General features: G+C 62.4%; 1 protein-coding gene across 2 annotated transcripts in view; it reads right to left on the bottom strand.

Moving 5' to 3' along the window:
- Window positions 1-16,976, bottom strand: part of PTPRF (protein tyrosine phosphatase receptor type F) — an 84,295-nt gene that overhangs the window by 14,933 nt on the left and 52,386 nt on the right. The window contains exons 8-21 of one of the 2 annotated variants that reach the window (XM_070368324.1): window positions 15,570-15,839; window positions 13,473-14,054; window positions 13,122-13,258; window positions 12,536-12,680; window positions 8,793-9,098; window positions 7,921-8,114; window positions 4,939-4,965; window positions 3,518-3,635; window positions 2,860-3,438; window positions 2,095-2,192; window positions 1,680-1,933; window positions 1,490-1,583; window positions 716-934; window positions 285-439 (exon numbers count right to left, since the gene is read on the bottom strand). In XM_070368324.1, the coding sequence (XP_070224425.1) occupies window positions 285-439; window positions 716-934; window positions 1,490-1,583; window positions 1,680-1,933; window positions 2,095-2,192; window positions 2,860-3,438; window positions 3,518-3,635; window positions 4,939-4,965; window positions 7,921-8,114; window positions 8,793-9,098; window positions 12,536-12,680; window positions 13,122-13,258; window positions 13,473-14,054; window positions 15,570-15,839 (3,178 nt within the window). The remainder of the gene's footprint in view (window positions 1-284; window positions 440-715; window positions 935-1,489; window positions 1,584-1,679; window positions 1,934-2,094; window positions 2,193-2,859; window positions 3,439-3,517; window positions 3,636-4,938; window positions 4,966-7,920; window positions 8,115-8,792; window positions 9,099-12,535; window positions 12,681-13,121; window positions 13,259-13,472; window positions 14,055-15,569; window positions 15,840-16,976) is intronic. The other variant, XM_070368325.1, reaches the window with a different exon arrangement.

Below are 16,976 nucleotides of genomic sequence, written 5' to 3'. Positions count from 1 at the left end.
GAGAGACAGACAGGTTCACATCCACCAAACCACAGAGACAGACAGACGGACATGCCCCAGGGATGTACCCGAACAGATCCTTTGTGAAGGTGCGCGGCTGCTCATCACACCCAGGCTCACACCAGTGGGTGTGCACACACACTGCTTCGCTCTCCTGGCTCCCCTCAGAGCCCAGGAGCGTGCACCCTGGGCTGCAGGCCGGCGTGGCTGCCCCGGCCTGCATGTATCTAGCCAGGGCAGGCCTGGGGGTCCACGGGCAGGTGGCCGTCCACCAGAGCGCTCACCTCTTGAACAGGAGAATGGCGATGACAATGAGGACGATGAGAATGACTGCCAGGACGGGGCCCGTCACCCACAGCAGCTCGGGTTCCTCCTGCTGCTGGGCTGGTGTCACCTGGACCACGATCTCATCGGAGTAGGGGCTGCAGGCATAGCGCTTCTGTGACCCAGTGGAGGAACAGCAGAGCGGGTGAGCCCCGGGGTAAGACTGCCCATCCTCCAACCCCCACTCCTGGAGAAAGGGCTCTGGACCAGGTCTCCCGGAACTAAGAGGTTGACCTGGGCCTGGTCAGCTCACTGAGCCCCTAGGGCCAGGTCGGATTGGCCTTCTGCATCCCAGGGGTTAGTGCCCTGAGACCTCAGTGCAGGTCTGGGGCCTCTGGGGTGTCTGAGACGGTCTGGGGGTGTCTGGTCAGGCCTGGGGTCTCGGGTAGACCTGGTCCACGGGTTCCTTCAGGGAGGCGAGCACAAAGCACTGGTAGCTCAGGTCTGGAGACAGCGGCCGGTTGTAGAAGCCTTGATAGTTCTTCTTGTCCCCCAAGGTGAAGGTCTCCGGGAGAACGTCCACCTGAGCGGCCACGTATGGCTTCAGCCGCTCCGTCTGCCGCCGGCGCCGCAGCCGCTCCTCGCCGCCCTGCTCGATGGCCTCCAGCAGCTGGCAGCAGAGCACAGGAGTCACACAGGGGCCTTGGAGCACACGCTCCTGGGCTGAGGCTAGGCTCACCTTCCGTGTTAGGGGCCTGAGCCCGGCCTGACTCACTGTCCATGTAGAGCCACGCCGGACACCAGCAGGCGGTGCCATTCCTCCCAGCCAACCTGCTAAGAAGGGGCCCTCTGGGTAACCTGCCCCTCACCCTCACCAGAGAGGGCTGGCTGCCCACCACTGCTGGGGTTCCACTCGAGCCCGTCTGTGGCCTCTAAACCCTGGGAGACTGTGAGGCTCACAGGGCCTGAGAGTCGTTAGATCTGAGAGATGTCTCTGCCACTTCGCACCCCAGGGGATCCTCCACAAACCCCTCTGGGGAGGTCTCTGTAAGCCCCCCAGGAGTTCTCTGAAAGCTCCCAGGAGCCAGCTCAGAGTGCGTCTCCTCAGAGACGCGGGCAGGCTGCCAATCAGAAAATAATTCCAGTTTGGGGGGAGTCCCTGGGGCACAGCCAACCAGCGCAATGGGACTGCCATCAGGGCTGCCCTGGCCGGGTCCCCAGGCACCTCGTCCAGCTCCAGCTCCTCGGGCGTGCTCCACTGTGGCGCCAGCATGCTCCCTCCCATGCGGTCAATGGGCACCACCATGATGTAGAACCACCTGGGTGGGCAGAGGAGAGTCAGGACCGTCCTCCCCTGGCTTTGCATGGCCAGCCCCGCCCTCTTCCCCGCAGCCCCCGGAGACGTGTCTGCACACCTGACCAGTGCGGGTTCCTGCACGCGGGGCATGGTGAGGGTGAAGCGGCCGTCCTCGATGTAGGCCGAGGCTGGCAGTGGCTTGTGCGGCAGGAGGTCGGGGGCCGTGCGGATGGACACGAGGTGTTGCAGGCCCCCCGCGCTGCTGCCACGGTTCATCAGCACAAATGAGTATTCGGTGTTGGGCTGCAGGTCTGCAATCAGCTTCCGCATGGAGTGCCCGTCCACCTCCACGCTCTGCCCATTGTACAGGATCTGCACGGGAAGGGAAGCGGGGGCGCAGGTGGCGTGTTCGGGTGAGGGGCCCCCTCCCAGGCCTGCGGGACAGAGCTTTGTGAACACAGACTCGCAGGCAGGGACTGCAACGTGGGCCCCGCAGCAGGACTGCGTGTGCCGGGCCAGCCGGCCCCACCTACCCTGAAGGGCACTGCTGACTTGTAGGAGTCGGGCACCTCCCAGCTGAGCAGCACAGATGTCTTCATTGCAGCCTCCACACGGAAGTTCTTGGCAAACACTGTTGGGATGTAAGGGGAGAACAGTCACCTCTGACTGCCTAAGGGGGATAACCGGGCCTGGAGGGCTCCCCGCTGGGAAGAGATTGGGGGGGGCAGGGGATTAGGGATGGCTGCAGAGGGCCAGAACCCCCACTCCCGCCAGCTTCCACTGCACACAGTTCAGCTCCCAGTCCCAGCTCTTCCTCATGGTGAGAACCGAGTGGGGCAGAAGCCACAGGACCCGTGGTCAGGCTCTCCAGAAGGGCACGGGTGAAGCTGGAGCTTACAGACAGCAGGTCAGAGTGACCAGAGGTCAGTGGGACTCGGTCACGAGAAGCCATGTGGCCGCGCACCAGAGCACAGTGGACCGTGTTCACTAGAGGTCAGGGGGTCGTGGCCCCAAGAGGTTAGTGTTGCATACCCAAGAGCAGTGATGCAGTCATGAGAGATCAGTGGGTCAAGGTCACGAGAGATTGGAGTTGCCCAGCAGAGGTCAGTAGGCCAAGGACAGCAGAGGTCAGAGGCCACACACAGAGAATGTGGCGCCTGTTCACTAGAGGTTAGTGATCATGGTCATGAGAGATTGGAGTGTCACACACCAGAGGTTGGTGGCTCACAGTCGCCAGAGGTCAGTGAGTCAAGGAGAGCAGAGGTCCCCAGGCGTAGCCACGTGCCCGCAGCACACACCTTGCTCCACGGGCATGGTCCGGGACTGGATGCTGGGGCTGAGCGGGCCGGCGCCCTTGCTGGTGCGTGCGCGGACCTTGATGTCGTAAGTGGTGTCTGGCTTGAGGCCGGAGAGCGTCAGGTGGGTGTCAGCAGTGACGTTCTGAAGCTCCTGCTGGCTGTTGATGTCACGGTACACCACGGTGTAGTTGGTGATGCGCCCGTTCCTCTCCGCCAGCACTGGGGGGTCCCAGATCAGTTCCGTGGTAGATGTGGTCAGCCCTATCACGCGCAGATTTTGGGGGAAACCGCTGGGCACGTCCTCGGGGGTCGTGATTTCCTTCTCGAACTCCTCGCCCAGGCCAGCCCGGTTCTTGGCAGTGAGCCGGAAGATGTAGGTGGCCCCTTTGTGCAGGCCAGTGACCGTAAAGTGCTGGTCGTCCTTGCCAAAATCGATGGTGCTGGGCCGCGCCTCGTCGGCTCGGCGGTACTGCAGCCGGTAGCCCAGGAGCTCCCCGGGCAGCTCCTTGGGCGGGTGCCACTGGAGCAGCGCCGTGTTCATGGCCGTGGTGCTGACCATCATGGTGGGCCGTCCTGGGACTGAACAACCACGCACTGGGCTCTGGCCCTGCCCTCCTCTCGGCCCCGCCCTCAGCTCTGACCCCAAAGCCTCACTCACCTGCCCCCGTGGTCGTGACAATTTTGGGCTTGCTGCGGGCACCGTCCCCCTTGGTGGTGTAGGCAGCCACGGTGATGGAGTAGGTGGTCTCCGGGGTCAGGCCGCTGATGGTGGTTTCCTAAAGGAGGAGGAGGGGCCCATTCCCATCACAGGAGAGCAAGGAGGGACCAGACCGGGCCAGCCACCCCAGGCACGTGGGCCAGAGGTCTTGGGAGGGGGGCTGTGCGGTGCTGGACTCTGCGGGAGGCAGTACAGGCAGGTGGATGTGTGCCCAGGAGGACCCAGCCTTTCCGGGGAGCCACAAGCCTGAGGCAGACAAGCTGCTCATTCTTCCTTTCAGACAAGAACAAAGGGCCACACTGTTCCTTCACTGCATTGTACTGTGAATGACACCTCGTGAGGTCCGGGCACACGTGACACACAGGGCAGACAGCCTCGCTCGCACGTAGCACCTCGCTCGGCTCTTGGCACGCACACCCATGCAGCCTGCGGCTCCTCCTGCACCCACAGGCAGAGGGCCACCTGTAGACACTAACGCATGCACACGCACACCAGAGGGAAGTGAAGGGTGGGCCGAGGCACCACCCTGCAGCACTGAGTAGGACCCCTCCTGTCCCCATCCAGGCCCTGGCTCTGTGAGCACCGTATGCCTTGCAAAGCTTGCTGGGGCAGGGAAGAGAGATGAAGAGGACAGGGAACCCCCCAACCCTGGGGAGCACACTGTCTCCAGTGACGCCTGAAAAGTCAGCCAGGGCAGTGTCCCCCTGCCTTGGCAGGCCCTGCCCACATGCCCATTTCCAGCCAAGGCATCATTTCCAGAGACATGCGGAAAAACACCATGGGAGGCCAAGCCACACCACACAGAAGGAACAGTGGGAAGAGGAAGGGGACCACCGCGCAGTGGAGACAGAGCTGTCACCACCAGCCCTGGCGTCCCTCCAGCTCTGAGCCTCGGGTGGGGCCACTGCAGCGGCCACCAAACCCTCGCAGGCCCCTTCTGCCCTGGCTGGAGGGTCTCCCAGGGCTGGGGCTCCAGAACACACCGATGCCGGAACCCAGCCCCGAGACCCGCCTCCCAGCCTGGACCTGGAGCAGGTGATTTTTCACTCCAGGGATCAATAAGGCCTAACGATCAGGATCGGATTTAACTCCATCCCCATCTGGCCAGAGCAAGGGCCAGGGCCCGGTCAATCTTGAACACTGGTCTGAAATTGCTGCTTGACAGGCGAGAAGTAAGGATTAGAGAAAATGCCAATCACTGCTCAGCTCGGGGCTTGGCGTAAACGCCAATTTTCTCCAGATGTGGCTGGTGCCCTGTGGATCTTGGCGGCTCAGGCTGGGAGGAGAGGCGGGGGAGGGGGAGTGTCCCACGAGCCCAGCCTAACCCAGGTCTTGCCCGCGCTCGCACACCTCTTACTTACATAGTCCTCGGACTCCTCTGGCTGCCACTGACCGCGGGACGGGGAGAGAAAGGGAGACAGGATGTGAAGGACTCTGACCCTGAGAGGGCCTGGTTGGGGGAAGGCTGGTGGCAGGCACGAGCCAGAGGGGTGGCACCCCAGGACCACTCGCCATCCAAAGATCCCAGCCCCTGCCTCACAGGCCCAGCTGGGGGCATCAAGGTTGAGGAGGGGAGACCTGGAGGGCAGAGGGCCAGAGCAACAGGGCTCCCTGACATTGAGGGGTCGGAGGGCGCCGCCTGGAGGTGCTTAGAGGGAGAGGCTGCCAGACTTGAGGGGGTGGGTCCTACAGCTCAGGCAGAGGGGTGGGGAGACACGGAAGTGCTGTATTGTACACAGAAGTGGCTGTACTGGTTTGCTGGAAACAGTCCTGGTCTAAGCTTGCTGTCCTGGTATGATTACTCACAACATCTTTTACTCTCAGAAGCATCCCACTTGGGAAGACAGATTTTGCAGTGTGCTCTAGGCAAGTGATGTTGTCCCAGGAACAGCAGAAGCTATGCTGTGGCTGGAAGGGGCGGGGCAGACTGGTCAGCAAGATGACAGAGGCCATGAGTGCCAAGTTCAGAGTCTGGACCCTGCCCTACGGGCACTGGGAAAGACCCAGTTCCTTCCCAGGATACCTGAACATCAAGATAGGAAGGCACAGATCTGGGCTGGCGCTACTGCTGCTGCTGATTCTCAATATGTTCTTCTCCAGGCTGTGGTGCATGGAGGGTGGAGGGAGGAAGGTTCTGGGGCACTGGAGGGCTGGGGGTTGAGAGCTGTCCAGCACAGCACAGGAAGCGGGGCCATGCCATCCCCCGACCATGGGGTCCTCTGGCCCAACCGCCTCACAGTGCTGGTCTGATCTCTGTCCAGCAATCCCAGTTGCTCCTGTTCTGGGAAGCTGTCTTGAAAGTCCTTGCAAGGAGTGTGGGACAAGATATGGGAGGAGGCCCTCGGCCGTCCCTCCTGGCCTCGGCCACTTTCTAAGGTGTGCCTGGGCCCAGCCCTGCTCTAGGTTCCTTGCCTAGGGGGATGGGGGTTGCCTTTGCTATCCAAGCCAGGCATAGGTGTGGAGGGCCTTGCAAGGGGGAGACTGAGAGACACGAAGGGAAAGAGAAACAGATTGAGGCAAAACACAGGGCCAGAGCACGGAAGGGATCACAGGAGAGAAGAGAACAGACAGATGAAAATGCAGTCAGCGAGAGGGAGAGACAGAAACAGAGAGGAAGGAAAAACAGACCACAGGGAAAAAAAGAGACAGGGAGGTGGAGTCAGCGGCCACGAGAAACAGACTGGAGATGGGGACACACACATGAAGGGAGACAAGTCTGGCCAAACAGTCGTGGGGGGCACGCACGCCACTGATGAGGCCTGGGCTGAGCAGATGGTGCTGTGGGGAAGGACAGGCTGTGATGTCCTTGACCAGGCACTCGGGGGACAGCTGGGCCCTGTGGCCAGGCTGGGGACCAGGCCCCATCTGCTCACCTCCTGGCCTGGAGCACAATGACCCAGTCCGGGTGTCAGGGGATACAAAGGCGGGTCCTCCACCTTCATTCGGCTTCCCTAGAGCTCGGGCGCATGTTTACCTCCTGTCACAGGAGATCTGAGACCAAGAGGACAGTGCCCTGCGTCCTCCGGCCCAGCTCCCTTCTAACCACTCGGGACCAGAAGGGGGCACCCGAAGAGAAGCAGCTTCTCTGGAGCCGCAGTGGCTGCAGCTGTGCTGCTGGTCTCCTGGGGCGGCAGGGCCGGAGGGAGCCCATTCCCCATTCCCGGGATGCTTCTGGGTGGGTGTGTCCACCCACCGAGGCTCCAGGAAGAGCCCTCAACCTGCCCCAGGAATGTAGTCACAGGCCCGCCTTCTCCCCCCTGCTCCCTTAGTGCTGGGTAGGCCCAGAGGAGGAACAGCGTGGCCTCTGGGCAGAAAACTGAAGCCAGCCGGAGCTGGAGACACGAAAGCCCTGCCTGCCTGTGGGTGAGTCCAACCCTAAGTGCGGCACGAAGGACACCAGTCTGATCCCAGCCTGCGGGACAGGGGTGGTGTGAAGAGCCAGACCGGGGGCCGGGGCGGGGGGTTGCATTCTGGGGGTAAGTCAGGCTCCACCCCCTCACAGCCCTGATTCTGGACAGAAAGCCCTTCAGCACAGACACGCCGCTAGGTGTCGTGAATCTTCAACAGACTATGTGGGGAGGGAAGTTATGATAGCAATTACAGGCCTTTCCCAGGAATCCTGAGACCTGGTCTCATATCTGAGCTTAGCCACCCCTTCCTGGGAAGTTCTGGCCCGCTCGCCCAGTCTCCCAGTGCCCCAGGTTCTCCTGGATAGCCAAACAGTGCTGAGAATACCCCAGGAACCTCACCCCAAGCTCCTGGGCAGAAGCACCATCCCCTGAGGACGGAAGGGTGTAGAGGTGTGAGTGAGACGGGCCGTAAGCCCAGCCCTTGAGAGCAAACATCAGCCTGGCCCGATTCACGGAACTCTGCCAGGACAACAGCCAAATGGGGGAGGTGACCGCCCTGGCTGTGAGAGGAGGAAGGCACAGCTCGAAAACCCAGCCTAACAGACAGCGGGTGCATTTCCTGCGAGCCGCCAAGGAGAGCTTGGGGTGTTGGGCTGAGGCCTGGGTGCGTGCCGACAGAGCTCTGCACTGCTGGCACCAGTGGCTGAGCCACTGAGGTGACTGCCAGGCTGGGACTGCCACCAGGGCAGGTGGGGCTGGCCAAGCCTGGGTTGGGACAGCTCAGGCAGACCCAAGACAGAGAAGGGAGTGATCCTGGCAGCTGGCCCTAACCTCCTGGTCTCAGCGCTTCCCCAAATGCCACAGCATGTCTTGGTGTCACCGGCCCTCTGAGAGCAGGCAGGGGAGGGGAGCGAACCTGGGTTCCAAAGAGGAAGTGGAATGTGATGGTCTCGCCCGCCTGCCTGCCGACCCCACCACCTCCCGGGGGCACACCTGGGCCTCGGCCAGCATGACGTCCTGGATGATGGGGGCGCCGCGGGGCTCGCCATTCTCCAGCCGCACGTAGGTGACCTGGTAGCCGCGGATCTGGCCATGCTGCTTGCTGGGGACGGGCAGCTTCCAGGAGACGCGCACGGCAGTGGAGTTGAGCGGCTCCACCTCCACCTTCCGCGGTGGCCCACTGGGCACTGAGGACCAGAAGGAGGAGGAAGTCAGGTGCGTGGAGAAGGAAGTCAGGCGGGCACAGCACAGCTGCAGTGCCATGCCTCCGCACCCCACTGCCCCTGATGCGGTTGCCTTAGACTGTCTGTCCTGCAGAGGAACGTGGAGGGCTCCCTCCACCTGCACGGGGAAGAGCCTGGGACTCTGCAGCCCTTGGGCCCAGGACTGCCTCACTCGGTGGGGAGGAGGACCAAGGTGGGAGGTGGGGCACCAGGCCTTCGACCTGCCCAAGTCAGCACAATCTGTGCTGTCTCCTCTGGGCCCCGCGTCACCCTGACATCTAGTGAGGTGAGCCTCACTAGTGTCTCCAGAACCAGTCTCTCTGATTCTCGCCCTCTTTGGCCTCAGCCTTTTGAGGCTCCCCTGCCTGGGGAGCTCCGGGGCTGGGATTCAGGCACAGGCTGTCCCACGAGCTCCATCTCCCCAGGCGGGGCCATTAAGCCTGTACTGGGAAGATGGGGAGTCCCTCAGAGGCGCTCGGGAGGCTGAGCCCTGGGTGTCCGGTGGGGACACCTCTTGCCTAGACCGAGGCACAGCCTCTCCTGCCTGCAGCGTCCTGCTGGGCTGTCCCGTGCATCCTCACCCGTAGCAGGCAGCTCTCCTGTCCCCCGCCCCTCCCCTCGCCTATCCCCAGCGCTGCCTACCGTCCTCGTCGGTGCGGACCAGCACCGGGCTGCTCTCGGGGCCGGGGCCCACGTCCGTGTGCGCCCGCACCCACACCCGGTACTCCGTCCACTTCTCCAGGCCCACCAGGTCCCAGCTGGAGTGCTCGCGGCCGATGCCGTCCACCACGTGCCGCCCACGGTCCTCGCCGTCCACCGCCTCGTAGGCCACCGAGTACTGGGTGATGACGCCGTTGCGGCTGTCGGCCGGCGGCGGGACCCAACTTACCCGGACGGTGGTGGAGCCCACGCTCACACACGTCACCTTCTGGGGGGGTGCGGAGGGGGCTGGGGGAGACAAATGGGGGGGAAGCAGGCAGATGGAGGGTGGGGGGCCACAGGCACAGCGACCGGTCACGGAGGACGGAGACTCACCCAGGCGGGCTACTCCCCGGGGGGGTGGCGTGGTTATTCCCGGGGCCCCTCCAGGCAAGCTGCCGCCACTGGCCACCAGACAGCCCAGCTCTCCCGCCGGACCACAGGCTCTCCACACACGCACACAGACACACACGCAGGCCTCTAACGCAGCGCCTCACACATCCACTGTCTCATACGAAACACACACGGCATCAGACACACACAAGCAACAGAGGCCATGCCACCCTCATCCCTGCTCACGCCTACAACCACTCATGGCTGTGCCCACAGCTCTCCCCTTCTCAGGACAAGTGACCTGATGGCTCTTGTGGCGCGAGGCGGCCTGAGCCTGTGTCTGCCTGGACAGGGTGTCTATGGCCAAGGTGCAAAGCCCCCGGAGCAGTCTAAGGGAAAGGACCCATCAGAGGGGCCCTCACTCATCATTCCCAGACCCCAGTCCCACTGAGAACTCCGCTGTCATCACGGGGGTGTTCTCATCGTGAGTTCTGTCACCACCCTGCCCAGGATGCCAGCAGCCCCTCAACCCACTGGCTCCCAAGTCCCTCACCTTCAGAGCCTTCTCCTCCCTGCACTGAGGGCGTCCTGCCCCAGACACTGCCACTCTCTCTACAACTGGCCTCCAACACCCCCTGACAGGCCCTCGCCTCATGGCCCAGCTCAGCTGCTCAGGGTCCCCAGCCCACTGCCTGCCCTGCAGCCCCAGGGTCCCCATCTGCTGACCTACCATCCTCACTGCCCTTGCTATTCAGCTTAGACGCTCACCACTCATACCAACACGCCAAACTCTGAGCTCCTGCCTAGCCTGCAGCAGGTTCTGAATGACCCCATCCCCCACCCCCTTCAAGGCAGCACACGGGGCAGGTAGAAGAACCTGCCAAGGCTGGTGAGAGCCCTGTGAGTGCCCATGGCTCCCGGGACGATCCACGCTTGTCGGCTGGCCTCTGCTCTCTGCCCGCCACCCCCTACCACGCCGCTTGACGTAAAACACCTTCCACCTCCTCCACGCTCCTCAAACCTCCCTTCCTCTCGGCAGATAATCCCATCTCCTACTCTGCAGAGAAAACCAAGACCTCCCGACAGCAGCTCCTTCAGCTCTCGGTACCAAACCCACCAACCGGCCAGCTTTGGCTGCGGGTTTCTCCTTCCCCCACCCCAGGAAGGAAGGGAGTACCTTCCTGTCCAAGGCCAGTCTCTCCCCTTGCCCGTGCTCTGCCCTCTTCCTCACTTCCCAAGGTGCCAACTATCCTCTTTTCCGCACTGTCTACTTCTCGTGGACACATTTCCAATGACGTTTATGTGTGCTCAAGATTTCCCCATCTTAGTCTTCCTACATCCCATCCTTGGCCCCACAGCCTCCCCTACTGCACCAGCTGCGGTGTCCCCTTTCTCAGCTAAGCCTCTGTCTCTACCTCCGTGTTTCCCACACAAGCCTCCTGGGTCGCCAGTCGGCTTCAGCCCCTCACGCCAGGTCCACCCCTGCGTATTACTACACCCAGTGGTCACACTCTGGCCCTGACCACTCAGCAGCAACATCTGGTCTCCTTCTTGAAACTCTCTTCTTCTGACCTCCAAGACACCGCCGTCTCCTGGAGTCCCTCCCATCCCTGGTCCTCCTTCTCAGTTGAACTCCAGCCCCAGCTCTGGATCCCGGCCACCCGCCAAGCATCAGCGCCCGGATGGCACACAGCTTCCCGAGCCTGGGGGCCTCTGCACCAGGCGTGCCGCTCGTGCCTGCTTCTGTCTCACTTCCCATCCCAGGGAGTGAGTGGCACCACTCTCCTCCCAGGTCTGCACACCATGTACAAGGCTGCACCCGAGGCACCCCCTCCCTTAGCCCACCCCCACACCTAATCTGTCACGAAGTCTGGCCAGCGGGATCCCAGACAGCTCTCAAAACCACCCCCGACCCCCACCTCCAGCTCCCCTAAGCCGCCACCACTTACCTAGAACGACGCACACCGCCTCCCGTCTCCAGCGTGCTGTTGGGCTGTTCCGCGCATTCTCACCCTTAGCTAGGCAGCTCTACTGTTTCCTGTCCCCAAAGCCCTGATGCTGTCGTCAGGGGGCTGCTCTGGCCATACTGGCTGGCTGCTCACCCTGACCACAACCAGGCGCCTTCCTGCTTCAAGGTCTCTGGCACCTGCTGACCCCCTGCCTAGGGCTTCCGTGTCACCCAAGGAAGCCCCTTTGACCCCTCAGATAACACCAGCTTCCCGTCACATCTTCTCTCCACTGTTTGTTTCCTCCACGGCACTTTACACAAATATAATTAAAAGCTCATTTGGGTAATTGTGGGTTTAATATCTGTCTTCCCCACTAGACAAGGACCCCCGTGGGCAGAGGCCACGTCATGGTTGTGCTACTCCCAGCAGGGTGCATGGGCCCCGGCAGGAGTGTGGCAGGTGCTTGTAGGATGAATCCAGGAACACCAAGTCACACACGGCACATTCACACAATCCCATGTGACAAAAGGGGCCTCACAGGACCATGACATGTCATCACACGTGCCGTCTCAATGCCACGACCCCAACCAGCCACACATACTTGGCCCCATTATCACAGGCCACCTCACAGATGATGGCTCACTGTGGCCATGTGAGTAGAGAGCCCATGGGCTCGCAATCTGTCGCCGGGAGGGAGAGGTGCAGAGAGCCAGACACCCTGAGACACACTGGTTGGGTCCCAATCCTAAGAACAGCCAATGGACACACCCAGACCCAGCCACAGTGACAGACACCTTCAGGGGCTGCACAGCTGGGTGCTCAGACATGGACACACTCACAGCATCAGTCTCACGCAGGAACACAGTTGCACGCAGCACTCCTAAATGCGTACACACACAGCCTCATGCACAGTCCAACATGCGAGTGCCACACGGCCCCAGTGCGGCCTCATCTCCCCCCATGAGGCTGGCTCAGTGAGACTGCCTGGCTCACAGGGACTCTCGTGGAGGGGGCAGGAGGCAGGAATATGGGTAACAGGGAGATGAGATGTGGGGATACAGGAGGGAAGACGCCGCTGGAGCAGCTCGGAAACACAGCGAGCACAGCGGTGCCTCGATGGAGGGTGGCTGCGGGCTAATGTGACCAGCACAGAGCGGGTGGGGGAGGACACACAGAACTTACCTGGGCGGGGGCAGGGCTGAGGGAAGGCAGGAGGTGGGCAGGGAGCAGCGAGGGCAGCAGCCGCCCGGATGCAGACTAGAGGGCACTTACCTGTCCCTCACTTGGGATCCAGACTGAGCCCAGGGCCCAGCGGAACTGACCACCCGCCTGGTCGAGGGGAAAGGGTGCGCATGTGTGTACACCCGCCCAGCTGTAGCAGCCGTGGCTCTGGGAGACACTTACTGGACTGTGCTGTGCGAGCCTCAATGGTGGGGGTGAAGACTCCCACCCCCAGCTCAGAGCGGGCGGCCAGCTGGAAGCGGTACAGTGTGTCGGGCTTTAGGTCCTCTACGGTATAGGAGGACGTGGGGTCGAAGGTCACCTTGTGCTGGAAGAGCAAAGAGCACTCACTGACCACCCTGACCTCAAAGGTCACTCAGAGGTCACCCCCAACACGGACTGATCCCTGTGGACCCACTGTAGCTGCAGGGCTGGTTCCCTGCCATGTGGCCACGTGGCCCATGCAAGGGCACCTCACTGACCACATGGGCATGGGAACACCACGGACATGGTGGCCTGGGGAACTTGAGGGCTCTGCTGGTGCCATGAGAGCCACAGAGCCGAGGAGACCCAGGACGGACTTAGGAGCTCTGTCCCCAGCACAGGGGTGACAAAGACTACAGAACCACACAGGCCAGCAAGGGTCCCAGAGCCTCAAGGGGCTGTGTCCCCACGACCCCAGAATCCAGGAAAGCCTGCCTAGGAGAGCCCAGCACGGACCCCCAGGACCGGGAGCAGCCCCCCTCCCTCCACACTGCTGGGTGTTCACCTGCTGGCCCTCGTCCTCTGCCGCCCAGTACACCAGCTCATACTTGACGATCCGCTCCTGCGGGGGCAGCAGCCACGAGAGCTGGATCCTGGTGTCTGAGTCCGCCTCGGCCTGGAAGTCCGCGGGCTGGGCAGGCACTGCAATACCCCAGCCAGGCGCCGTCAGCCTCGCCAATCCCCCAAGGGCAGGGGCCCCCAGCAGAAGGAGGCAGGGCCTCACCCAACCCCCACCCTGCCTCCCCAGCGGCTGTGTGTGCAGATACGGGCTTTCATCATCCCAAAGACCGCCCCCACCACCCCCCGGCTCATGGCCCGAGGGAGGGGGGTACCATCCAGCCTGGCCTGCGCCTACCTCCCTGCTGCGTCTTGACCTGGATGGTGGGGCTGGGGGGGCCGTCGCCCACGGCGGTGAAGGCCAGCACACGCAGGCTGTAGGTGATGCCAGGCAGCAGGCTGCCCACAGTGGTGAGGAGCCCGGCGTCTGTGTTGTGCTTGTGCCAGGCGCTCAGAGGGCGGCGGGAGTCGGGGGTGTAGTAGACGCGGTATCCCCGCACCAGGCCGTTAGGCTCCTCGGGCGGCTCCCACTGCACCAGCATGGTGCTGGCGCTTAGCATGCGTGCCTGCACGCGGCGCGGGGGGCTGGAGGGCGCCTGCTCCCCCGTGCGCGCCCGCACCGCCTCGCTGGGCGGCCCGCGCCCGATGCTGTTCACCGCCAGCACGCGGAAAGCATACTCTGAGAAAGGGCTCAGGCCGCCGATGCTGTAGCGGGTGGTGGCCACGCCGTCCACCTCCTGGAAGGGGCCCTCCGCGCCCGCTGGGCGGTACTGGATGCCATAGTAGGATACAGGCTCTGAGTTCCCAGAGTCCCAGGTCAGAGTGACGCTGGTGGCAGTTGTCTCTGTCACCACAAGGTCAATTGGAGGCTTCGGCAGGGCTGGGGACAAAGTGGAAGGCTTAGGGCTGCCTGAGGTCATGACCCCAGGAGCTGACCTTGCCCTGGGGTTCATCCAACCAGAGTGTGGTTGACCCCACCCCCACAGCCCTCCCCTGCAAAGAATCGCCTGAAAAGCCCTCGGTGACCACTGAGGTCTGGTAGCGGGGGCTGGTGGCCAGGCCCGTCAGTGCCTGCAGGGGCCTTGGGTCACTCGGTGTCCACCTAAGTCACTTCTAGGACTCCCTGGACCTCACACCAGCCCTGGTGGCTCATTGAGCAAACGGACCCAGAGGTGGCCTGCCTGGGCCCGTGCAGATGGGAGACACACAGGCCTCTGCAGTGCATCTGGGCTCACCCATTGGCAAGTGTGTGTAACAGGGGCGGGGAGAGGGAAGGGATTTCCTCAGGGAATGATCCTGGATTTGAGAGAGACGGATGGGGCTGCTGGCCCCACGGACACCATGGCTTGGCTCAAAAGGAGGGGAGAAGTCCCAGGTCCACAGCCAATCCCCGAACAACAGGCACTCACAAACTGAGTGCTGCTGGGGCGCCAGGCACTGCGCTAGGGCTGAGGACGCGCTGTTACACGGTCACGTCGCTGCGCTCATGGGGTTCATACACCAGTGCGAGAGAGACGCGATCAGCGAGCAATGATCGTGGCTCTGGTATGTGTAATGCAGCAGAAAGCAGGGTGCTGAGATGGAGAAAAGTCCAGGGTGTCCCTGAATGGGGTGATTGGGGAAAGCTTCCCAGGACTGAGACCTGGAGAGCGAGGTGGAGCCAGTGACAGCAAGGGTGGGGTGAGAGCAGGTGACACTTGGGACTGTCAGCCTGCTCAGGTCACAGCAGTGCGGATCCTGGTCTTTATCTTAAAAGCAGTCAGAAGCCACCGCAGGGTGTTTCTCCCTTCTATAATGTGATGCTGCCCTGTTAAACAGAGGACTCACGCTGCAGAATGGGGGTGTTATCAGAGGGAAGACTGGAAGCAGAGCGCCCCAAGGAGTCTGATCTACATGTGGCTGTCCTAGGGCCAGGGCAGAGAGAACCCACCTGCCTTGGCTACTGTTTCCCATCCTTCTTTCTGGGAGGCTGGGAAAGCTGAGGGTCCAGTTCTATGGTTAGAGGGGTGTGTGGTGGATTCAGACCCCCAGGGTTCAAGTCCCTGCTCCATCATTTACTTCCCTGTAACTCTGTGCCTCAGTTTCCTAACTTATAAAATGGGAACAACAAGAGAATCTATTTGCCAGGGTGACGCCACCTGAACAATATAACCTGTGCTTCCTAACCAGCACGGCATCTGCCCCGCAGGGACCTAGCACCTGTTAGCTCAAATATTTAAGCCAGTTTCTGACAGAAAGCCTTCTGTCCACCACTGAGGGCCAGGAGGACCCCCAGGGCCAGGCACCAGCAGGGTAACAACCCTCAGCCCCACCCATCTCCCGGCAGTCATGCCCCCCTTCCCCGCCCAGTCCAGGGAAGGCCACGGGCCATGGCCAGCACACCAGTGAGGCTCACCTTTCACGGTGACCTGGGCCGTGGCCTCGATCATGCCCAGGGAGGAGATGGCCACGCAAGTGTAGTTGGCGGAGCGCACCACGTTGCTGAGCTCCAGCACATTGCGGCCGACCGGCATCTCGTCCTCCTTGGTGAGCTCTTCGGCCCCCATCATCCACTTCACGTAGGGCATGGGTGCGCCAACGGCGACGCACGTCAGGTTCACGCTGCCGCCCGGCATCACCTCCTGGCTGCTGGGAGGGATGGAGAAACGCGGAGCCACGCGGCGCACTGCGGGAGGAGGGAGAGAGGCGCTCACAGGCCGGGCAGGGCACGTGTGCGGGTGGAAGGGCAGGGGCCCCTCGTCCAAGAAGCCCCTCTCGTCAGAGCCAAGGGGTGGGGTTCCTGGGCCCTGGCTGACCCCCACCCATTCTGCTTTGGGGCCAGAATAGCCCCCGCTCTCAGGGAATGTCTGGAACACGAGAGATTCTGCAACCAAGCTCCCGTTTTACAGCCTAGGAAACTGAGGCCCAGGATTACAGGGGAATCAGTGCAAGGCCTGTAGGGGCCACATCCCAGGTTGCTCTCCAGTGCCCACCTCTACCTGCTCCCACCCCTGCCCCCACCAAGGAGGGTCTCCAGCAGGGCTAGCTGGGGCACTAGTGCGAGAAATCCAGACACCCTAGGGTGGAGGGTCCTCAGAGCAGGACTCGGGCAGGGCAGAGGGTCAGCCCGGAAGTGATGTGGCCACCTTCTCTGAGGCCACTGCCTCCACCTCCAGGCTGTGATCCCCGGGGAAGAGATGAGGGCAGCAGCAGGACCACCTCCCAGGACCTCAGCCTGGCAGAGCCTGAGAACCCAAGAGGAGGGGCTGCTTCCAGGAGGGACTGGACAGGGGCCAGAGTTCTGGGCGGGCCAGGGACGTGGTCCGCGGGCAGGATGGGCATGACGATGGCAGTAACATGATGAGGGTGCCAAGCAGACGGCTTTCGGCACCAATGGACAGGGTCTCAAGGGGGAGGGTGGCTGTGCCTGGCCACAACCTCCAACCTTGGGCTCCCCGGGAAAGAAGCTGTTCTGCGCTTCTCAGTTCAAGGTGCAGCCTGGACCCCCCTCCCACCCCGCCTGCCAAAGTCTCGAGCTTGGTAAAGACATTCGGAACATGCAGAAGGAGGGAAGGCAAGCAAAACCTAGCCATGGGCAGACATGCTTGGCATGCAAACAGGGCATGCAGTTGGTGGGCAGAGGCTGGGGTGTGTCCTTCCTGGGCACCCCTACACGCAGGGTTGAAGAAGGCAGGCAGCGAGGCTAAGATTAGACCCAGAGGGCATCACTCAGGGTGCAGGTCTCTGAGGGTCCTTGCTGGGGAGCCCAGGCATGCAAAGGACCCATGGTGCTACATCGGGAACACCTCCACCACAGATGCCA

This window comes from Bos mutus, chromosome 3, assembly GCF_027580195.1.
Source record: "Bos mutus isolate GX-2022 chromosome 3, NWIPB_WYAK_1.1, whole genome shotgun sequence".
NCBI classification, from domain to species: Eukaryota; Metazoa; Chordata; class Mammalia; order Artiodactyla; family Bovidae; genus Bos; species Bos mutus.
This window is presented reverse-complemented; position numbering and strand designations above follow the sequence as displayed.